Source organism: Pseudoliparis swirei, chromosome 24, assembly GCF_029220125.1.
Source record: "Pseudoliparis swirei isolate HS2019 ecotype Mariana Trench chromosome 24, NWPU_hadal_v1, whole genome shotgun sequence".
In the NCBI taxonomy this organism is placed as follows: Eukaryota; Metazoa; Chordata; class Actinopteri; order Perciformes; family Liparidae; genus Pseudoliparis; species Pseudoliparis swirei.
The window spans coordinates 4249218-4274528 of NC_079411.1; the positions used below are offsets into that span (position 1 = coordinate 4249218).

Below are 25311 nucleotides of genomic sequence, written 5' to 3' on the forward strand. Positions count from 1 at the left end.
TGTCTCTCCATCCGCCCCTCCTTCCATCCTTCTGTCACCAGCCGCTTTGATGCCGCCGCCCGAGGCTGCGGTGATGGTGACTGGGGCGGGGGGGGCGGGGTTACTCCACGAGAGCAGCGGAGGGTTTAGTGAGGACGATGATGATGAAGATGATGATGATGATGATCAGGCATCGTTCTCTGCTCCCTTCCACATTCTCCTCTCTCCCTCTCTTCTCTCTCCCTTCCTGCTTTACCGAAAGTTTGAGCCACTGGGAGATCATTAGCACGGGATCAAACCCCGACACTCGGTGTGGAATGGAAACGCATGCCGGGCAAACATGTACACACACACACACACACACACACACACACACACACACACACACACTGAGCAAAAGAGTACTCAGACCACACACTAATAAGAAATGGGGGCACACAGAAGAGCACTGCAGCTTGAAATCCCAAAACTCAGAGTGAGGGAGAGCATGTCGCCATGTGTGTGTGTGTGTGTGTGTGTTTGTGTGTGTGTGTGAGCACTGTGGTGAGATCTTCAGGGGGATGGAGGGGCTATTTCTTTCTTGAAGAGGGACAAAAATGAGCCGAACCACCTGATCTGAAACAGAGAATATTCACATTTACATCCAACGACTTGACAGACGTTTGTGTGTGTGTGTGTGTGTTTGTGTGTGTGTGTGTGTGTGAACACCCACTTCGCCACATGCACATAAACTGAGCAGCCACCCACACATCACAAGCCCCATTCAATGACTCCAAGCAGCCTTTCTTGTATTATACAGAACTTATATTAATCTCTTTCTATCCCTCTGTATCTCTCTCTCTCGACAAATGCATTCATGCATGAATGTACATGCACACATGCACCCAGACATTCTCACACACACACACACACACACAGTCAGTCTCTCCATCAGGAGTGTGTGGAATAATTCAGTCTAAGGGAAGTACACAAGACGGTTATGAGAGTATCCAGCTTGGGCCCGAGGGCCGGCCTGTGCACTAAAAGCATGATGTCACCGCCAGCCTTCTGTCCCTTTTCTCACTCTTTTTTTTTTTTTACCCGCCGCGTGTCCCGCCCTCTCTCACCCTCTCTCTCCCCCTCGCTATCATTTACCGGTTCAGTTCGGATTTGACGCAACATTTAATGCTTAATTGAGTCAAAAGAACCATCGGAACAAGAGCGTGTGTGCGGAAAAGTGTGTTTGAGACGAACCACGTTCCCCCCCCCACCCCCCACACACACACTTCCGTCTCTCCTAATTTCTCCCTCGTTCTTTACAACACCATCCTCTCTTTCCCTCCGTCCCCTCGCTTATTCGGGTCGGCCAGCTGTTCTGCTGATCCGCCGCAGCCTCTCCCCAGATGTAGGTCAGCCTCTCAATTAAGGCAATTAGCGGCAGCCGGGCGAGCCTCGCGAAGAGGCGCCCGCGTTGGCCCCGCCCAGCGCCAATCTGGGCAGGTGTTTACTAGCGCTGAACCCCCCCCCCCCCCCCCCCGCCGCAGAAGAACCAGAGCCACGCTGCTCAAACAATAACACCATTCAAACCGTTCAAAATGGATTCATTCAACGATTTCCAGAATCATTCGTACGGGATGGAAACTGCGAAATGTCCAGAGAAAAACAAAAAAAACAAAAATGCAACACTGCAAGCGGAGAGGAGACGCTGTGCACCTCTCAGAGCCTCCGCTACATGAGATAAGAGCGATCCGCCGGCTGCCACACAGGAAAGCTATTGTTGCGGTTGCAGCCGTGTCACTTTGAACTGGATTTCTATTACCGGGTGACATTTGAGTCGGTTGTTTCATATTTATTACGTTATTTCGCCCTCAAAAAAACAACATTCGCTCCTACCCAAGCTAGAAAATAGACTTTTTTTTTTTTTTTTAAAGCTTAGATTACTTTGTGACACGTGCGGTTCCTAAAAGGTCAAGAATGAATTTCCCAACAGACGAGAGACGGGTGAAGAATTAAAAACTATAAAATATTCCAATTCCGGGGGAAAAAACCCCCCGCAGCGGTTGGAACTAATCGGTCGTGAAGATAATCTATATGAGGCTAGTTAGACACGTGATGTCAGCATCGGCAGCGTGCCGATCTGTAATGCGATCTTTACGGGTTTGTCAGAGCGTGGAGCCCCGCCGGCCGTCATTCACTGGCTGCGGCGACGGAGGCCTCTCTCAAATTTACTCCGATCCCAAATCTTCTGCTCGCGAGCCTCGGACCAATAACAGCCGATTGGAGAACAACGCTCCCGGATGCATCGCCATCAGCGAGCGCGGCAACACCTCTGGCCATCGTGAGGCCATTTTGGGTCCCGATTGCTCATTTGTTGCGTACACACAGATCACACATCGCTCCGGTGCGATTAATAATGCCTTTTTATTCATGTTCACAAGGTCGCACGTTCACGTAGTTATGATTAATTCATTCCTCCAAACAAGTAGATGTAAACAAATGTGGTTTACAGTTCAGCAATTAGGTCTGTTAGAATGTAAATGTTCCAGTTTACTGACTCACAAGAGCAGTAATCACTAACCTGGTGTGTCCGGAACTGGATAAGTAATGTTCATCTTCAGTATTACTGAGAAAGGTCAGCTTTTCTCATCCTTTTTGAAAAATTAAAAGTAGGCATCAATTAGATTGCATGTGCAGATTTTTAGATGATGCGAATTTTCGTTATACGTATTTAAAGCAATTACGGACCCCCCCTCCAAAGGAAATAGATAGAGGATGAACATGAAGCTGACGGGGAATGTGCACGTTTTAAAGGCACAGAGCGTTAAAGTGATGACAATACAAACAGATGATGACGATGCAACTTATCACACATTCCAGATGTTTGTGTTGAACACACGTGGGGGAAAAAAAAAAAGGTGCATTAATGCTGTGTGAACTGTTATGTCCATAGCTACGGTAAACTCTATTACAGATTCTGCATTCATATGCATAAACAGTGAGGAATGTGATTTCTTCGGAAGCGCTCTGGTGCCCGATTTACTGAGTGTGTAGTGTTATCTAATCACGTTCCGGGCTTTGGGTGATGACTTTTCATTGGTTTAAAAAGTCTCCTGTAAACTGGCCACAATCCCGTCGACGCATGTCGTCTCTCAACTGCAACCGCAGTCACGCAGCTCAAGTCCGGACCCCCACAATCCCCGGAGGCGTATCTGTCATGGATATCCGAGGGGGGTTCCAAGATTGGAGCGACCGGGATTTTGGAAAAAAATAATTGCGAAATGCCCACTTCCTCACCCCCTGTTTGAAGCAACTTTGTACCTGATCCACCTTCGTTCACTTTGATCTCAGCTACACGCCTTTAGAGTTCCGTGAGCGCATCTCAGACAGATAAACACCTGGATGCAGCGACAGCAGGAGTCTCCAGGACCAAATGTTGCCATGGGGGGGGGGGGGAGTTAGCTCTGTGTCCGGGCAAGAGGAAATCCTCATGCAGTTGTCTGACCTCCTGAGTGGAAAAAATAAATGCGACGAGGCCGCGGTTCGACATCGAACAATTACAAAATAAGTATTCGGCCCAGCGGCGTGCTTTTTATCCACCGAGACCCGATTAAGCTACATTACGAACAACACGGGGTTCATACTGTACGTCTCCCACCCACGCATCACAAGCACCATCCAATGACTCCAAGCAGCTTTTCTTATATTATACAGAACTTATATCTGCACCTCATTGCACCTGTCCATCCTGGAGAGGGATCCTCCTCTGTTGCTCTCCTGAAGGGTTCTTCCCTTTTTTTCCCCTGAAGGGTTATTTGGGAGTTTTTCCTGGTCCGATGTGAGGTTTTGGGGCAGGGATGTCTATGTGTACAGATTGTAAAGCACTCTGAGACGAATTTGTAATTTGTGAAATTGGGCTATACAAATAAACTGTATTGAATTGAATATCCATCTCTCTCTCTCACTTGGTCCTTCTCCCTCCCATCCTCTCACATCACCTCATACTTGTTACCATATATGGTTCAATTATTCTACAAGCCCCCCCCCCTGAAATATGCGACCCATTGGCATACTTTATATTCGCCGAGACCCCCTGATTATGCTACATTACGAATCCGTGTTGAAACGGACAGAAGGAGAGAGCTCCTTCATGTCAGCTGTCAGCCGCCTGTGGGCTCTAAATAATGGAGCTAACAGCTAACGGTAAAGGGTGTCACAGCGAGTTATCGTGACGCGTTCAAGTGCGATTCCATCTCTGGAGAGAAACTTGAATAAATAGGCAACCGTTGTCTGACGGAGACAAAATGGAGAGGGGGATTACGACCCGTTTAACGTCACTGCGACACTCGCTCTAAACCGCCGATTATACGTTATTTAAGCTACTGATGTCATGCAAGTGCATTTTACAACGATCGGTCAGGTAAACTGCATTTCTCATCCCGGTAAAGCAAGTCGATAGAACATCCCAGCCGCTCGCTCAGAGGGCAAAGTTACGACAAACTGCTGTTCTGGACAAACGTGTGCGTCTCGCTGTGAATGTGTATTTTCAATAAGTTGAGGTTTAATTCAAACGAGATGTTGTGCACCAAAGCAAAAGGATCTGGAGATCGAGCTGCTGCAGAATCATGACACGGTTAATCATCCTCCCCATGACTAACGCTGAAGGTGTCATGCAAACACCGCCTAAGACGGGCCATCACACACACACACACACACACACACACACACACACACACACACACACACACACACACACACACACACACACACACACACACACACACACACACACACACACACACACACACACACACACACACACACACACACACACACACACACACATCCATCTCTCTCTCTCTCTCTCACATGTTCGTCCTCCCTCCCATCACCTCATACTTGTTACCATATATGGTTCAATTATTCTACAAGCCCTCTCGATCGCCCATCCCCCCCCCACCGCCGCCATCCACTCATTTTCTCTTCGCTCGCTCTTCCTCTTGAACATCCGATGCAACTCCGATCAACAGTGTTCCTCCATCCTTCTCTTTCTCCATCTTCTCTCATGCCCCCACCCCGCAACCCCCCGCACACACACACACACACACCTCCCCCCGTCTCCCTCACCATCTCACCATCTCTCTCTCTCTCTCTGCTGGTATTGCATCCCTCATCCTCTCTCTTTCCCTCTCTCGTATCTGCTCTGAGAGTGTTATTTATACAGCAACAACCCACGCAGAGTCGAGCAGAGCAGCGCGGTGAAGGGAGTTTGACTTTGCCAAAGTGGGCGTAGCCACAGAAACACTCCATCTCTCCCTGCGCCACTCCGTTGCCGTCCCTTCATGTCGTCGCCGCTTTGCTCTTCATACTTTCTTCTTGAGGCTTAGCGCAACATATTTGAGAGTTTAATGGCTGCAGCTCAAATGGAGGACGGAGCGACAGTCATGGGACGAAGGAGGAGGATATCAAACATACTGGGTTCAAAAGAAGAATGTTAAGCGTCCTGTAAAAATGGAAGGAACCGCGATATACGTCACGACGTTCTTTGTTGTGATCAGTCGGGATGAACAGAACGGCTTTGTCGTTTCCTGGAGCACATTTTCTTCGATATTGAATATGATGTGAAGTGAGTCGGAGCTCTGTATGGGGGTCAGAGGAGTGCTACGTTGACTCAAAGGTTGCTGGTGTGAATTATTGACTGGCTGGGAAAAATCTCCTGAAAAATAACATGCATACTCACTCAACTTCATCTGGATGGAAGGAGCAAAAAAGAAAGCCTATACCTTGACTCGTCTACACGCTCATATGAAGTCTTACTCTAGTCGAACTCCTGGTTCTTCTATATTCACTCCACTCATTCATTTGGTTGAACAATTAATCATGTGATCGACAAAAACCTGAGAAAACCTCCGGATAACCCGCATTTCTAGAGAACATACACATTTTTTATTATTTTGGACCCGACCTCTAACTCATCAGGAGCACCTGAGAGGAGACCGAGGCGTTACTTCTCTACCGCCACACTCCGGTGGAGCTCCATTGTTAGAGGGGGCGGGGCTTATCTCTGTGGCTTCACTCCGTGGAAACCGTAATCGTTTCCTCCATTCACCACGGAAGAACTAACCACTAGTTCTGCTTTACAAACATATATTTATACATGACATCGCCTGTAGCTTCACACAGCCCGGTGACTTCCGACTCCTGAACGACTAACTAACGAGCAGCAGCAGTTAGACGGGAGCACGGACATTGATGATTGGCTTTCGCAACTCGGCGTCGGGCGAATTTTCGCCGCGCAACTTGCGTCAAACCCTCGCCCTTTTATTTCCAGCCACTTGGCACTCGGCGCTACAAAGTTCAACTGCACATCAGAGGTCAGCGGCTGATGGAGCCAGGGGGAGATGGCACCATCTGCGCTTCGCGGGGGAAAAAAATGACACAATGATGCCCCCCCAAGCTGGGTATTTTTGCCATTCTCTTCTCTTCACCCGTAGACGTCAACAGAGGGCAGAGGGGACCAAGGAAATCCTTCGTCGGGCTTGAGCCGGATTGCCTTCGTGCCAGTTGAGAAAACAAAACGTTCCCCTCCGGTACACTCAAAGGACTTGGAGTAAAGGCCACGGCGCTCGATACTAGAAGACATCCAGTGTCAGCCGTTGTGCCTCTGTCCAATATCCCAGGTGGTGAGGCCACAAGGCAGCGGCCTCCTGTTGCTCCTCCAGTCTGTGCTCAGACCGGCTCCGAGGCTTATTGCAACGACGGGCGCCAGGAGTACAGCTTGACGGCGAGCGCCACTCCCAAACCTGGCTCCGAGAGCGGGCGCCGGCCTCCCCCATTAATACGCTCTAGCCGTCACAATTACTGAGTGTCAGATTCCACCAGCACAATAGGGAAGAGACAAATTCATTAAAGTACACACAAATGGAAAAGGCAGCGTCCGGAGATGGAGCCCCGCTCTCATGTAATCATTAGCGATGTCCAATTATTTCCAACGAAAAGAAGAATGTGCCCATCGCTCCGGATAGAGGATCTAATGAACGCATCCGGTGATTTGGCTAATTAGCCAGCCACACACACACACACACACACACACACACACACACACACACACACACACACACACACACACACACACACACACACACACACACACACACACACACACACACACACACACACACACACACACACACACACACTCCGCTTGAAGGTAGCTAATCAGTTGATCTCTGCCGCTGTGGAGCGACTATAAAAATCCCCAAATGCAAACCCACCGACTTTTGTGGGGAAGAGATATCTCTAAATGATCCGGGGAGGGGACGGCCTTCAAATGAACAAGCGCCGGGATACTATCAGACGTGATCAAAGACATTTCAGCCCCCCACCCCCTCCCCCCCACTGCACTGTAAGCTGTCGACCAAATAAAATGTCACAGGGGACAAAGAGTAAATATTGAGGAAGAGCTCTGTTGCGTGAAATTCTGCGTTAGCAAATCTATCGCTCCGTTCTTCCATCTCATCTTAGAGCTGCATTTGCCTCTGTTATTTCTATGACTGTGATCTCTTCATCCTCCTTCTGTCTCTCTCTCTCTCTCTGAGGACCAGCTGGGCCCTCTGAGGGAGAGAGAAACTTCTGAACATGGAGGAAGAGGAGTGGAACTGACACCAACATGGTCTGCCGCTGACACGAGCTTCACTCAAATCTCCCTTTTTTCCTCCACCCGTTCCTCCGTCTCTCTCCCTCTCCCACCTTCCTCCCCTCTGGAGTTCTCTCTAGAACATGTGAGGCACATGGATGGAGGACGCCTGGAGGCATGTGCCTACGCTCGGAGCCCATATGGCCTGCCCGCCTGTACGGTGGATGGGATGGGGGGGGGGGGGGGGGATGTATGTAAGTGTAATGGCTTATTGTAGCCGTCTATTGGAATAACAGCTTAACTGTGCAACTACTTGAGTCAATATTATGTATGCTTGTGTAGCTACACATGTCATCTGGCGGATTTAACAGTGAGTTGATTCTGAATATTACTCAGTATAACATTTTATCGTCCTAAAATACATTAAAGTCTTCAAATTGACCCTTGTTTTCTTCCGCTGCTGTTATTTTATTACTAATTATTATTATCTGTATTTAAAAGGGACCATGTACAGTTAAAACATAAACGTGACCAGATTGTAGCTATACAGCTAATTTGCATCTGTAGTCCCTTGGCAGACCGAACCATAAAACAATAACAAACAGACCGAACAACCATAAAACAATAACAAACAGACCTAACAAACATAAACAATAACAGAACTAACAAACATAAAACAATAACAAACATAAAACAATAACCAACAGACCTAACCAACATAAACAATAACAAACAGACCTAACAAACATAAAACAATAACCAACAGACCTAACCAACATAAACAATAACAAACAGACCTAACAAACATAAAACAATAACAAATATAAAACAATAACCAACAGACCTAACCAACATAAACAATAACAAACAGACCTAACAAACATAAAACAATAACCAACATAAACAATAACAAACAGACCTAACCAACATAAACAATAACAGACGAATCAATGTATATACTCCATGGAAGCAGATGTCGGCTCAGGGAGGATGGGTTTTCCAAACTGCAGCAGAAATGAATGAAACCTGTTATTTAAATAGAAAAAATCATCTAAAATAAATCCCACGCGTCCTCGGTATTGTTTGCACTTGAGAGGATTGATGTGAAACGGCGAAAGTGGCGATGGCAGCCGGTCCCTCAAGTCCTGCAACTTCGTCAAACACGTCCCGACCCTCCATTGATTGGCTTTGGATGCCCGTTGCGGTAATTGGCTTCTCAAAGTTAGGCGGTGTAGTCGTGGCGCCCAAAGGCGGCGTGTGCTCTGGAGAACGCATCGTCTTTGTTCACGTGCCAATTAGAGTTAGTGGAGCTGAAGGATCGAGAATTACACAACTCTTACCCCGACATCTATATTTGATTCAGGCCGCTCCGCAACAGTCAGGTAGTCGATACTTTGATCGCCCCGCAGGCCGAACATGCACACGGGCTTATTACTTCCTGTAAAAGTCCCTGGTCTGCTAAATGGAATCGATGTGATTGTTGTTATTGGGGTAAACGTACGGCGAGGTTTTAGTATTCCAACACAGTCCGAGCCCGGGCCCGTCAGCCGAGTAATGTCTCCGTCTGAACTCGTTACACACCACAGCGCCGACACTTAAACACAGATAAACTGCGTCGCGGGCTCCCGGCGACGGAGTGGAACAAAAGTTATGTTTCTGTTCGGCGTTCCACACCAAAACCCGCCGTGTGTCTTTGGGGACGAGCGCACGCTCGACAGCGAGCTATCAAAACTAGCGGCCCGGCGCGACGGATCGCGTTGAGTTTAAGTTCCGAGACGCAAGACTGCCTGCAAATCAGTTGCGGTATAAAAAAAAAAAAAAAAGGACACACGCCTCTTTTATACATTGAGACATCTAACCCAGAGCCATTGAGTTTTCACTTTCCTCCCAAAACATCTTTATGTTACGCACCCGTGTTGGTTGCGTGTTCCACCCCTACTGTTTTCAAACCCTGGTTTTTCTGCGTTGGCGTGTTCTCTTAACATCTGCAGCGGGCCTGGCTCTGTCCTCGCAGATTCAGATTTGCACATTCACAAATACATTTTCGAAAAAAAAAATATCGCCCGACCCTGGTTTCGTCTTTTCACGCTGAAAGGAGTCTGCACTCAAGATGTCTAGTGTCTGCTGCACCACCCAGATATTCCAAGTCATTTAAATATTGGTGGCTGTAGCTCAGTGGGGTAGAGGGGCCCTTCAACCAAACCAGTTGGTTGTGGCTTCCCCGCGCTCTCCCAGTTGTTGCAAAGTGTGAAGTGAGCAAGCAGGCAACACTGAACCCCCCAGCTTCTTCAGCGCCACCGCTCACTGCCTTAATAACTCACATTTCTTATTTTTTCATGAAAACAGTGGTTTGAGGGGATCTGACACTGGTTGGTTTTGAGCTTGATATTTTACTGAAACATCTGTGCGGCCCTCACACCCCCCGTGATTTTCTTATTCGGCCCACTTGCTACTGAAGTTGAATAGCCCTGCTCTACAGCATGGCGTGAAACAAGTGGCATGAGTGTGTATATCGCAACAGGTCCCCACCCATAAATAAACTGCTCCAACCGGTGGGCAAAACCCCCACCAGGTTCATTACAAGGGAAACACCACAGAAATTAGGAACTCCAATATGTTGTTTTCAATGTCTAGGAAAGTGAAATTAATATTTGTACACCTCCAAAGAAATTCTGAATTAATCGACTGGAGCAGTTCCACACTTATCATATTTTCGGACCATGTTACGGTCACTCCAAGGTATTTTCATGTTGTGTTGTTTTTGGCGGCCCCTGTGGACAAATGCGGTATTGCTCTGGGGCTGGTCGAGTTCCTGGCGACCCGGCATGATTTCATCCGATGCCTCTATGTTTCGGTCATACACAGTGTTTCACAACAGGTTATGAATTTTTAAATGGGGCTTCGCACTCCTCTAAATTCATCATCATGAAGCATCGAGCCACCGGGGATCTGACTGTGAATATTAGACGAGACAATTACCGTAATGGGCTTCAACAATCTCTCAGCCACACAGATAATCTGTATTCTCCCCAACAATAACACAACGTATTAACATCATATTTACAAACCAGCAAGCGCTCTATTACTTATGGATGAGTGGCTCTTGTTGGGGTGTAATGACCGAACCGGAGATCGATTTATGGCAATGGTGTAATTTGTGTTGGTTAGTTTTCGTCCCGCATGCCAAAGGTCTAAACAAATCTAACCTGCATCATACGACCACATTGATGATACAATGTACCATGAATTAATATTCACGTTGGTGCCTTGTTTATCATATATTTGTGTTAATGGTTTGCCTTGATTGGTTTTCCCACATCACCGTCTAACTACATACTTGGGATGAACAGCGTTCCCCATTCTGTTTTTCCTCTGCGGTGTGTTAACACAAAAACAACTAGTAATTCGTGAACCGGATCACAGAGAACATATTCAAACAATAACACTGAAATGGAATCAATTCCACCTTATTAGTAACATTTGGGACGTGAACCCGCCCATGCAGACACACACTGCAGGGAACGGCCCTGTGTTGTTTTTCAGACACGAGACTCTTTAATTATACACATTATTAATGTAGATTATATTTTGATGTACCTGTGTTTACTATTCATTGTTTCCATATAGTATGAATATTGCATAGAGAGAGAAACATGGAATCTTTTTGAATAAAAAATAATAATCTAGAAACAGAAAACAACCTCCATGCTGCTGTAAGGGCCCCACAGGAACTCCACTACTCATCCTCGTCATATAGTCATCATTATCACTGCCATGGTCATCATCGGCCTTCAATACTAACATCACCATCACCATCCACAACTGAGGCTTGGGAGAAATATAGACGCTCCGTATGTCGAAGAGTTCTCCTGGGACATAAAAGGGCTATTTGATACTCTATTAGGATGTACGAGTGGTGTGTATAAGCAATGCTGGTGCTGAGAACACACACACACACACACACATTTATTTACACATCTACACATTGAAGGGCTGATCCCAGTAACAGAATATGACAATCATCTACAGAGAGCAACAATAAAAATGCTTTCTCCTTGAGTTTAGAACATTATAAGGCCACTTCTGACAGCACTAAGAGCTCTAAAAGGAAAGGAAACACATTTAATTAAATTTAATTCAGTTGATTTTGTATCGCCCAATATCACAAATTAAGAATTTTCCTCAGAGGGCTTTGCAGTCCGTACGCACACGACATCCCTGTCACTTCGGATCAAGAAAAACTCCCAAGAAATAGAAGAAAAAAAACCTCGTCACGGGGGGGAAAAAAAGGGAAGCAACCTTCCGGAGAGCGTTTAGAAACAACATCATGTCTTTCGCGCCACATCTGTACGACGGCATATGCGGGCAAAATGCGGTCCATCTTTCTGGACACAGTTGTATGTTTGGCAGCCGACTTGTGGCCATGGGAGGACGGACCGTTCCAAATGCGCAAGGATTTACAGTAATCCGGCCGGGAATGTTTAAAATGCAACGTCGATAACTGGCGACTGAGGGAAGGGGGGGGGGTTGTGTTTGAGATCCCACCTGCTCTGGGTCAAATTCAGAGGTCACATTTCCTCGAGAGATTCAATAAAGTGAAAATGAAAGTCCCCCACCGCTCCACAAAACAAAACGTGTTCTGCTTATAATGACCTCGCTCTGACCTTCAATGTGCCGCATGATGTATGTGCAGAGTTTGACAAGAGGGAAAGTTTATCTCGCCTCATCTCGAACGGGAGTTTTAAGATGCGTCTGTACGAGCGTTGCGGATGTGTGATGTGGAGACGTGAAGCCCCCAGTGCACATACACCGAGAATAGAAAATGAATATTATTTGCATATGCACGGCTTCCTCAATGAGGGAGTAGACGTCGAGAATATTTATAACTTTTTTGTGTGTGGAAAGGCAATTTCAAAACTCTAATTATTCATGGAGTACTCATGTGCCTGGAGGGGAACAATGTCAATATTAGTATATTTCAAGAAATCTAATGCTAAAATAAGCTAAATCAGCAGTTTCCATTCCTCAATCGATGTCTGTGCAGCATGTCTTCACCATGCACAGCCCAGTGGGGCGGCGGTCTCCTCCAGTCTGGTCAAACAGAGGACACAGCTCCCCGCTGGGATTACGATAGTTTGACTTTAATTAACTTATTCGGAAATGATCTCTTGACCTGCTGTTAAATCGAGTATGCCGAGCCGGTGTGTTATCCAGGTTCATCGGCCGATTAAATAAAAGACCTCCGCAGAATCATCCAGAACAATTCCAGCGTCTTTGTCGTAGTTCAAACCTCGTTTCGATCCCTTCTCGACACCGAGGACGACGGCGGCGGGAGGAAACTTATAGAGTTCAGCTTCCAGGCTTTAGATTTCTGATGTTCTTTCGCACAGCTTGCTGGATGGCGGAGGTTATTTTTAGATGAAGAACTAAAAAGGTAAACATCCGGGATTCACAAACCTTGATATACACTCTTAAACTCCTCTTAGAATTTGTCATAAAGAAGTTTTTTATTTTTTATTGTGCAGATCAGTGGGCTTTAGCAGGACCTCCCGCTGTGTGCCGTCTGTATAACAACGAGAGGACACGTCTCAATAATATGACTCAGTGGTGCAGCAAACTGAGGAAGATAAATCCATTTGGAATTGAACCCCGAGGGAGAACCGAGGCAAGGCCGATGTAAAAATTGTCTAAATGCTTATTCTCAGTTATGACACCGACCCTATGCTCCAGCCTCTCCGTTATGTCATTATTTACCACATTGAAGGCATCCTTGGAGTCTAAGAGGTAAATAACAGGGGTCAGAAGGAGGTCGTCTCAAATGAGACAACTCCTGAAAACCAGACAGACAGATTCCTATTAAGATTTCAAACGTTACAGTTACACACAGTATATAAAGAATTTAAAAAACAGTATTAAAATGTAAATGGGTCTGAGATTATATAATGTCTACAGGAGGCAGGAGGACCGGGGTGAAACGGCCCCGGTGGCCGCCAAGCTATTTGCGGTGGAGATGACACTCGGGCCGACGGTATCAAGCGCTCCCTGAAGGAGGCTCGTGGGGATCATGTCGAGAGGCAGGTTTGTGGGTTTTGATGTCGGAGACAGCCTCCGCTACGAAAGAGAGCGCTCAGGGCGACTCGGGACCGCGGAACCTTCCGGCGGAAAAGACGAATGTGGTCGCCATCGGTACGGCAAACACCGGGGCGACTCGGAAAGGGAGGAGGGCGGGGCCTATCAGAGTGGAACGGGACCCGCGAGAGCGTCCGGTCCAGAGAGCCGCACGAGGTCGTTTGTTTGAACCAAAACACGACAGTACGCCACACCACTCTTTATATTTATCCAACTGCTGGATTTACAGATGAAATTACACGTTCATACATCACAGCCGATGGTGGCGCTGCTCCTATCCTTAAACGTCCCCGCCGCGGGACCAATGAAGGATTATCTGATCCGATCTCCTCCTATGTTTAAATGTCTTCGAGCGAGACGCTGAACCTCAGATTGTTCGCCAACCGGTGATTAGAAGAAGAAAAGAATATGGATGAAGCATACTGCGAGTAATAACCATCATCTGACTCTCGTTTTAAGTTAGGCCACGCACTGTAGTATTACATTTAAATGTGATTTAAGAGCAGCCAGGAGACTGCAATGCCAAACAGTAAAACTGTTTAGTAATGTACTTATTTGAATTAAAATAGATTTTCTTAATGGCACACACGGTTCTCTGGTTCAGAGGCACGGCTTTTTTCTAAAGTACGACCATCCAGACGGTTTGGGGATCCTGGCGTCTGGGAGATGAATGTAATGTACTAACTGTGACTGTACGATGATCTAACAAAATATAATGAAATATTACAATATCATAAATATATATAAATATAATGTTTAACACTGACTACTGAGGAACCCACAGAGAACCACTCACTCTTTTTTTTTAATCATCTTTCAGCTCGTTGTTTTGGTTCGTCAAACTCATTTCCAGCTATTTGTTAGAATATATTTTGGAGAAACAGAGATAAAAAGAACAGTTGCATCAAACGTTAATTAAAATGAATGCTAATGAATCATCGCGTGCCCGCTGGATGTTAAACTAGGAAGCTGTTTACCAACACATCTACCATAGCAACTTCATTAGGTTGTGTTTACAGCTCACTCTGCTGCCCTAAAGTGGACCAATTATTGCCATCAGTGAATAATCCCGTTGCTCTCATCCCTAACCTGAACGGAGCCGATCATCCAACGACGTATTTCGAGGCCTGAGGTCAGAACTATCTAATTCCTGACGTTTCCCAGCATTCTATTCAGTAACTGCGTTTTCATTCGTTCCGGTGTCACGCCTTCCTCTCCGAGGAGTCCAGGTGTCGGCGCCGAGCTTCTCTCCTCACGTGTTAATGGTTTAAAAAGGGTACATTATTTCAGAAATGGAAGAAAGTGCCACCGCATAAGCAGAATAAAGTGTCGGTCCTCTGTGCCGGTGCCGGATGAATAAATGATGAAAGACGAGCGATCGCACGCGTCAGCGCCGGCGATGTTGTGTTGCGGTGGCGATAATGAGCGGGCTTATTGTCTGGAGATCCTACCGGTTTCATTATTAATCAGCTGTGACTCTAAATATTTGACTTATTTTACTGTAGCCTATTCGGCAGAAAGGTAAATGTGCTGAGAATAGTACAAATTTAAAAAAGAAGGATTAAACAGATTAAGTCCACAAATAGACTTAAATTCTAACCAGTGACGTCCAAGGAGACGTTTATTTACCAGATATACAATCTTTCCATTTAAAATAGGATTTAAATGCAGGCGCGTTTTTCTAGGAATAATTCAGACATGAACCCTATTGGCTTATAGGAGTTATCAGCTGGTCCGAAACATACACATGCAGACCCCCCCCCCCCCCCCCCCCCAACACACACACACAGTACATGGCGAAGCTTTCCCCCTTGAAGCTTCTTTAAAAAAAGGTATATAGAATCTTAAAATAGCACTATGGTCTGTGAGCACGGGATTAAAAAAGAGAGAGCGACTATAGAGCTGCTGTGGTGTCACACAGACAACACACACACACACACACACACACACACACACACACACACACACCAGTCCTGCCATTGCCATCTCATTGTGCTCCCCAACTGGGGCGTGAGAGAAGGAGAAGAGCAAGAGGGGAGGGGATGACAAGAGAAGAGGAAAGGGAAGAGGATGGCGCGGTGACGAGAAGAATAGGGAGCAATACAAGACATGAAGGATGACTGAAAAATAAAAAAGGGATATAAGAGAGTGATGCAGGGGAAGGGGAAGCTGGAAAGTGACGTGTGTATGAGGGAGTGTGGCAGCGGAGGGGCGGAGTCTGCGGAGACATGAAGACAAAGATCCAACAATGCAGACGGCTTGTTGGCGTGAAGCGTGTTTGAGGTCGAGTAAACGAGATCGGAAGTGATTCCTCAAACCGGAAAGAAACCGCAGGTGCAGCGACAGCAGGTCCGGCGGAGGTAACCGTCTCATTGTGCGCGAGACGCAGGACGCCGTCCTGCTGCTCTGCCGCGCGGCACACAGACGGACGCCGCGGCGGCGCCACCTCGATGCGTGTTCGTCAAACAGCTGCAGCCACCGGCTGAGGGGAGGCGGACGCCTCCGGCAGCCGCTCACCGGCGAGCAAACAAACAATGAGTGAGTCAGACTTTTGCACACCTGCCAGAACCCAGAGACACCTGTCGCTTCGCCTTCCAATCAGCTGTGTTCAAACCCAAAGACACGTTCCTTGACGTGTGGAATGAGTTTTACTGCAGCGAGGTGTCATTGCATCTGGGGTTTGTTACGTCAAGGTCATCTCATTCTAACATTTGCATATATACATATATATATATATATATATATACATACACTACCGTTCAAAAGTTTGGGGTCACTTAGAAATGTCTTTATTTTTCAAAGAAAAGAACTGTTTTTTCAGTAAAGATAACATTAATCAAAAGTACACACTATACATTGTTAATGTGGTAAATGACTATTCTAGGTGGAAACGTCTGGTTTCTAATGAAATATCTCCAGAGGTGTATAGAGGCCCATTTCCATCAACTATCACTCCAGTGTTCTAATGGTACATTGGGTTTGCTAATCGCCTTAGAAGACTAATATCTGATTAGAAAACCCTTGTGCAATTATGTTAGCACAGCTGAAAACAGTTATGCTGGTGATATAAGCTATACAACTGGCCTTCCTTTTGAGCTTGAAGTTTGAAGAACAAAATTAATACTTCAAATATTAATCATTATTTCTAACCTTGTCAATGTCTTGACTATATTTTCTATTCAATTTTCAATTCATTTGATAAATAAAAGTGAGTTTTCATGGAAGACACAAAATTGTCTGGATGACCCCAAACTTTTGAACGGTAGTGTACATACGAGCGCTAACTCTAACGCAGCTGAGCCAGAGAAAGGTCACGCCCTATGAGAGGGCCGGGGCACGGCCTGAATAGTTCCGATTGCCAGTTGAAAAGGGCAATTTGCACCCAAGTGGAAAAAGGGCAACCCGTTGCTGCCGCCCTCGCCCCCCCCCCCCCCCCCCCTATGACCGCCACTGGTTGTCAGTGTCAAAGCTCGACTCGCGTGAGCCGGCGTCAGCACCGAGGGGACGAAGCAGAGGCTCATAGGCTGTCGTGATTGGACGCCGGGGCCGTGAACACCGAGCTGTCGGAGATCAGCTGGGACCGACTATTTTTTGCCTGGGCAATGTCAACGGGAAGCCAGACGCTCCATGACGCCGAGAGTTTCACCGAGGGCTGTTTTTGGTTTGTGAAATACAAAATAAAGATTAAAAAAAACAAAAACCCAGAAGAGCCCGAGAGTCGTGCCGCAGCGACTGCTGCCGGTCGTCTTCTGGAGTTGGTGAGTTAACTGCTGACACTTTGTGTCCCATCGACTCCCGTTAACTTTCTTCAAAACAGTTACCTGCGCACAAAGCAGGTTATTGTATTCCATATCATCTTCTATTTATTTTTCATGTTATTCTGTTTAATATTTACTATAGTTTATTCCAATATTCTAACTGCAGTTGCCCGAGAACAATAATTTATGCACAGATATGAAAGTTTGTGATCAAGGATATCTAGCGATACAAATAAACACATTCAGATTATATTTACTCGATTGAAATTGTGCATTACGACAAATAAAGACTTTCAAACCAATCCGCTTCTGTTCATGAAGATCAAATACGAGTAAATGGGGGAACGCAGCGTCGTCACTAAAATGTTGGACTTTTGGCATTTCCCCACATTAAATACAGCCTGTGTGTGTTTTAGTAGCCCATCATTGTAATTGGCATGTTAGTCTTATTTTAATTGCTACACACAAAAGCCCATAACGCACAAATAGCAACCATTGTCTGGTTGTAAAGCATGAAGACAGTCGTGTTTGCATGTGTGCCAGACGAGCAGGAAACACGTGCTCTCGGTCGTTGGACGTGAGCGCTTCTGCTTCTTCTTCTTCTTCTTCTTCTTCTTCTTCTCCGTCCTCCTCCTCCTTCTTCTTCTTCTCCGTCCTCCTCCTCCTCCTCCTTCTTCCTCCTCCCCCTCTTTCCTCCTTCTTCTTCTTCTTCTCCGTCCTCCTCCTTCTCCGTCTTCCTCCTCTTCCTTCTTCTTCTTCCTCCTCCCCCTCTTTCCTCCTCCTCCTTCCTCCTCCTCTTTCTCCTCGCCTTTCCTCCTCCTTCTTCTTCCTCCTCCCCCTTTCCTTTTCCTCCTCCTCTTCCTTCTTCTTCCTCCTCCCCCTTTCCTCCTCCTTCTTCTTCCTCCTCCTCCCCCTCTTTCCTCCTCCTTCTTCTTCCTCCTCCTCCTTCCTCCTCTTCCTTCTTCTTCTTCTTCCTCCTCCCCCTTTCCTTTTCCTCCTCCTCCTCCTTCTTCTCCGTCCTCCTCCTCTTCCTTCTTCTTCCTCCTCCCCCTCTTTCCTCCTCCCCCTCTTTCCTCCTCCTTCTTCTTCCTCCTCCCCCTCTTTCCTCCTTCTTCTTCTTCTTCTTCTTCTTCTTCTTCTATGTTGTGTGTTTCGTCTTCATCTACAATTTTCCCAGATAAGAAAAACTGGATTTCTCATCGTCTGTCTGAGCAGCGTACGAAGACGCGCCTCTCCTTCTTTAAAAAACTAGATTGTGTTCTCTTTCCCATCATCAACATTTCAGTAATGGCTGAAAATCAATTCAGTGATTACAACAACGACAATTGCAGCGAATTAAAAGATACGCGTAAACTGCCCTCTGCCAACCTGGGCACCAGAAATGTGATACAAGTCTTATTGTTCACTTTTTTTCTTGCTACTCTTCCTCAGTTGGTATTTTTTTGGGCATGATTGTATCAGCCGATCATTTAGTTAAAACAACGTGGTATTGTTCATCTTGTTAAAATCAATAATCTTGACAAAAGGAGGCCAACACGCGTTGGTTTTCCTTCAATGTGTTCAAATATTGTGTCTGAACTTTAATAAACCTGTCCGGTGGTGAAGGGCTTTTAAAGTAAATCGATATCTTCTCTGCTGTGATTGAGCATCAGAAAAGTAACGAGCGCGTCAAATGGATGAGCGGCGTGGCCCGTGGTGGGTTGATGAGGGAAAAACCTCCAAAAACGTCACCGACAGACAGCGGAGTAAAAATGAGAGGACTAAAGTGTGAGTGTGCCGAGACGTGGAGGGAACATCAGATGAAAAGAGAGTTCAAACGGACGATGAGGCGGGACGGTCTCATGACGGTCTCATGGCAGTCTCATGACCAGTGGTCCCCAAACTACGGCCCGCCTCCCCATTTGGACCGGCCCCCTGAACAATACCAGAGACGCGTTCCAATTTATTATTTTTTTCACATGGCCTGCTGCCGTTGAGATTGCAGTGAGACGCGGAGAAAATGTGAAGTGGTGCTCTTTGCAATAGAACATCTTTGATGGGACGTGTCGCGTCTCGGCCAATCAGCGTTCAGATGTCCACAGCGTTTGGGACGTTAGGTTAGCTTGAATGTTAGTCTGCTACATCTGCTGCTGTCACGCTGCACGGTGTAGCGATGCTAACAAAGTACCCATACGTTAAAAACCATGTGATTTAGCATATTTTTAGTATCGATACTTCATTAAAAGAGCGATCAGAGCGCACGCGCTGCTCCGTTAAATGCTGTATGCACGCGCAACGCTCACCCCCCCTCTTCTGGTTGTGTAACAGCTTCCCAATGACAAGACAAGACATGGTGATGTCACTGCAGACACATGGTCTCCTGTGAAACACTCAACATATCACAAGATTGGGCATTGAATTATGAACATGTTGGCATTAGTTGCATCCAATTGGATAAAAATTGACCGCGCTATGGTAAAAAGAAGATTTTGACCTTTTCATGACCTTGACCTTTGACCCGATCGATCCCAAAATCTAATCAAATGGTCCCCGGATAATAACCAATCATCCCACCAAATTTCATGCGATTCGGTTTAATACTTTTTGACTTATGCGAATAAAACGCACGCACGCATACAAATAAATACACGGCGATCAAAACATTACCTTCCGCATTTTCAATGCGAAGGTAATAATTACAGTTTTAAGATAAGACTCAGTCAACCAGACATTGAGTTCACAACAAATTAACTGAATATGATTAAAACTAACAGGTACATTTGATACAGCGACTAAGATTTTAATTAGATTTCTTCACTGTGATGCGGTTAAACGGGAAAAGACACTTGGTATTACGATATCCCAAGACCACATGGAGTCTCATATCACAGTATGGACGTAATATGGATATGAATACCCGTGGTGTCGATGCAGCCAGAGTCCCTGAGCAGCAGGCACAACAGTTCTAAATGCTGTAGTCGGGTTGAGTCACCATAGTAACCACATAAACCCAGCTACTCCCTCCCTCCCTCCCTTTCTCTCGCACACAGACACACAAACCCATCCTCTACTCTCGCGTCACGGGGGTTCGAGGCTAAAGCGACATTTCCCAAAGCCGCCGAACGCAGCCGACCGCTCCTCTCACCGGCCGCCGTGGAAAAACAGCCGAGAGCGGGAGAACCGACTGGCAGGCAAAAAATGAAGAGACGGGCGCGAGGCGAGGGGGAGATGGAGATGTGTGGGGGGCGAGGGAGAAAGAGACACGGGGCCGGAGGAGGTGAAGGAGGCGACGGACGGGGAGTGACTGAACGGCTGCGTCTCGTGACAGCAGGCGAGGGGAGCGGCTGCTGGACATTAAAGCGACTCAGCAGAGACCTGGGCAAATGGCCCCGACTGATATGGGACATCCCAGACCGACACACACACACTCATACACCCCCTCCCCCCACACACACACAAACACACAGGGCAGCATCGCAACAAAGCAGAAAGAAGACGCATGTTCGTGTTCCTACGCTATGCCCTGTGACCTTGTGACCCTGTGACGCCCCCCCCCCCCTCCGCCACGAAGCACGAGTCAAAAAGAAGTGATGAACAAGGACAAAGGGGTCATGAGTGAGCGCATATGGAGGTAAAGCCAACGACATCACCCAAACTGATGCTGTTGCTCTCCTGGGCACACACACACACACACACACACACACACACACACACACACACACACACACACACACACACACACACACACACACACACACACACACACACACACACACACACACACACACACACACACACACACACACACACACACACACACACACACACACACACACACACACACACAATTGAAAGGGTGAGAGCTTTGAACCCGTTGTGACATCGATCCTGTTGTTTTCATTTAGGGGAATACAAAAAACAAATGGCTCAACACAAATGGAGGATTCTTCGATTGTGTTGGGGGGCGTCGTCTCAGCGGAGGCAACAACCAAACACCCGAATGCAAAAACGATATTATATGGCGAGGTTCATCCCTGGCTAGAAGATCAATGTTTCATTTTAAAATCACACCCACACAGTAAACAAACCTCACTTATGCCTGTAGGTTATTATTTATACACCCGTCGTTTCTTTTATTCATTCCTCGCTTCATTGTGAACACAGTTACTATTCACGCAGACGTGTTTAGTGCTTGTAAACTATTCTGAGGACATTTGCGAGCTTCATGTTAAACATCAGTGTGAAAGCTGGTGATATGGGGGTCCGGGGGTCTAACTCGTGATGTCGGCAGTTTGTTGAACAGCGGGCGGCGGATGAGTGGGACTTAATTGCAGCGCCGGACATCAAAGACGGCGTAAGGTGGCGAGCGTCTGTGTGAGGAGCATGAAGGGTGTTTATGATTATATGTATTTATGTAGAAAAATTTCTTTTTTTGCACAATATTGTGACCCAGCGGTATTGGTGGACTCAATAATGCAGAGGGTTAACAAGTGGACCCCAAAACACACACAAATAAACAACAACAACATTCCTGTTTGACCTCCCCAGAAACAAACACCTTTATCCCCGACTGAAAAGCAGTTCAAAATATAAAAAGTTACTCGGGAAATATTTAAACTGAGCTCAGAAATCCCCCCCCACCCCCACCGTGTGTGTGTGTGTGTGTGTGTGTGTGTAAACTCGGGAACATTTTGACAAATATAAACAGTCCTTTTTAAAAACTCGTTGCACTGAGTTACCGCTCTGCACAATCTGATTTATCACAGATCTCGGGGACGCCGGCGACGCCCGCTCCCGTTTGTGCGGTCGGTTGACGGCTCTCTGCGGACAGCTCTTGATAAAAAAAGACAAGTGGAGAAAGACTCAACATGCGATGTGACACTTCATGACAGTTAAGTGTGCATCTTGGCAGCTTTATGCTGCTTTAACACCGAGCGGTTCACACTCGCACTGCCCACCTCCACGCACATCCATTATTTTAGAGCACTTGCCTGCCTGCCGGAGTTCTTTTTCTGTATTCTCTTGGCACCGTCCTCATCTTTCCGTTTTTTTTTTCTTCTTTCTTTCTTTTTGCCGCTCTCCGTCTAAACATCACGCGTAGACTGTGCTAGTGCACCGAGCCAGGATAACCACGGTAACGAGGGACGAGCAGCTCATTTGTTTCCCCCCACTCCCATACCGTGGAATTGATTGCCGCGTTAACAGAACCCATGTGCATGTGGAGACGGAGAAAAAAGGCACAAGGCTGTTTGTTAGCCCACAGTAATCAGGATGAATTGTTACCAGCCCACTGGGATTCCTTTCCATCCTCCAGATTAAACGGCAGTAAGCAACAGACGCACAGAGAAGCTGCGTCGAAGAAGAAAGTTGCTGTTTTTCTCACAGCGTTGGCGCTCACGTGTGTACTGTATTCTGAAATGAATGGGAGGAGCTAATAGAGAGTGAGTCATGATGGCCTCGCTGGGCGTTGGAGGCGGGAACGGGGCACAGCGTCGGATGAATAATTGCCACAGATTTGATAATCAATGAATCCGTGTTGTCATCTTATTTGCTGGGTTCACGTCATTTAAAATGTGCGATATTTGCGTTTTTTGGAGCGTCGGGTCGGACCAAAAAGAAAAATCTTGGAAGGTGCCAATTTCTTTATGACATTTAATACATTGAGAGAGTTTAAGACCACTTTCTCTTCATAAAATGTGTATAATGCAGCCTGTGTATAAACTTATAGTCATGTATTCTCCTGAGCAGTTTCCACCATTTTGAAAACATTGATTAATCCAGAAGGAAATCCATCGATAACGGTACCAACCGATAACTGCAAAGCACAAAGGAAATATTCAAATATGGATCCGGGCGATACAGGGGAGGAAAAACATCAATATCCCCTCACACCTTCCCGCCGCGCATCTGACCTATGTCCTCATGGTGCATTTAAATAAGAACTACAACGACCACACACACACACAGCAGAACTTGAGAGGAAACACCAGTGTACTAATGGTCGTTTTTTCCAAGTGCTCTGCTGACTCACTGAGCCTCCGTACTCGCCTGCCAGTGGGCTGCTGTTGCTCTGAATTTACCCCAGGCAGGTTGAGTTCTTTATTTACAGGACAGGCCTCAGGAACAGCTGCAGCGGGGTCGTTAGTTACACCTGGGAGCTGCCGAGAGTGACCGCACTCTGGTTCTTTTTTTGTCCGCCGAGCGGTTCAATTAGAGCAGCGGGGGGTTAAGTGCCTCGCTTAATGGCACATCGACAATTGAAGGCGGCATAATAATAAAAAACCCACAATTTATACATTCCCCCTATCATTTTGTAACCAGTGGGAGGTTTAAGCCGCTGACCTTCACTCCCCAAACCTTCGAGCCAACTCTCACGGCCTCTCCTATAATTCGGCTTTTCTGGTCTTTTCTCTCTCTCACACACACACACACAGTAACGATTACTACTTCAAAAGGTTGCCGTACTGCTGCAGTTATTGGTTCTTGTGTTTCGGCTGCCGCGCCCCGAGAGACTTAGGAAGCTAAAGAACCAGTTGTGTTTTCATCAAAGCTTCTTTAGTCCGTCTGTCAGTGAGGGAGGTCTGCGGAGTCAGCGCCAGAGAGACAAGAGATGTACGTCCACAACTGTGCAGTAAGCGTCACGCCAAAATAAAAACAATCTTCAATAAAATAAAATACAACAACCTTGAAGGAAAATCTCCTCTTCTTTTCTTCTTTCTTAACTGGAAGTCTATTTTTCTGGCACCCCGCAGAGCGTTAAAGGGGATAGAGCTCAGGATTTCCGGAGGCTTTGCATAGCCCCGTTTTCTACCAAGCAGCAAAATGCATTATTACATATTTAAACAATGCTTGATCATTTGTTACCGATTTTAAAAAGATGTGCCAGAGAATGCTGAATGTTCTATGCAAAGACTTCCACTGACCTTATGAATACTGGACTTTTAAATGTGCAATCAGTAACCTTTAGTTGAGGCTAAATTAAATAAGCAGCTATGAGTGATACCAGGCATCACACCAGTACGTCGGCTGTGTTTCTACTCTATACTTAAACAAAGAAATAACCCGACGGAGCAGCAGTGGTTACACAAACAAGCTTCAAAACCTCCTAGTGTGTCATTTTCATAATCTACAACATGCTGACATACACATCCTTGGACAGTGTATATATATATATAAATATATATATAAATTTATATATATGTATATATAAATCGGAAGTGAACCACATTACTCACACAAACAAAGAGGTAAATGTAACTCTTGGAAAGCAAAATGTAAAGCTGTGTTTTTTATGTTACATCATCATTACGTTCTCATTCCCACCAGCTGAGGATACAGTATACAATATATAAATATATATAAAAGGGGCACTTCATAACATATATGATGTGATAAATGGAGAATATCATTTTTCATGCTGTGGCCTTGTGGATTATGTTGAATTGTGAGCTGCATTTCAGGTCATGTGACTTTATAAACACCAAGTGTGTCAATGAAATAAGTGTCGGAGCAGAGTGTGTGGGTTGAAGAGCGTTATCTACATTAAGGAGTCAGAGAGAAGGGATTACAACCCCCTAATCTCCAAAACACAAACACTCTTTATCCCCCCGCAAAAGAAACGCAGGCGTATGTTTGTGCTTTGTTTTACGTCCCTCACCTTGTCAGCCATAATCATAGAGGAGCCTCCGTAGACTCCCAGGACTGGAAGCTGCGTCTGGACGGAGAGGAAGTCGAGGATCTGGGCGATGGCCTCCTGATCGGTGCCGTCGGCGAACACCAGGCCGTGGAGTCGAGAGCGCGACAGAAGCTCGCACACCTTGGGGAATGGAAAGAGACCGTGTGTGTGTGTGTGTT

The 25311-nt window shown here is 46.3% G+C and overlaps 1 protein-coding gene across 1 annotated transcript in view; it reads right to left on the reverse strand.

The window, feature by feature from the left end:
- The window catches only part of grin2ab (glutamate receptor, ionotropic, N-methyl D-aspartate 2A, b), a 95330-nt gene that overhangs the window by 45604 nt on the left and 24415 nt on the right, over positions 1 to 25311 (reverse strand). The window contains 1 exon segment of the mRNA XM_056410005.1: positions 25115 to 25273. Within this exon segment, the coding sequence (XP_056265980.1) occupies positions 25115 to 25273 (159 nt within the window).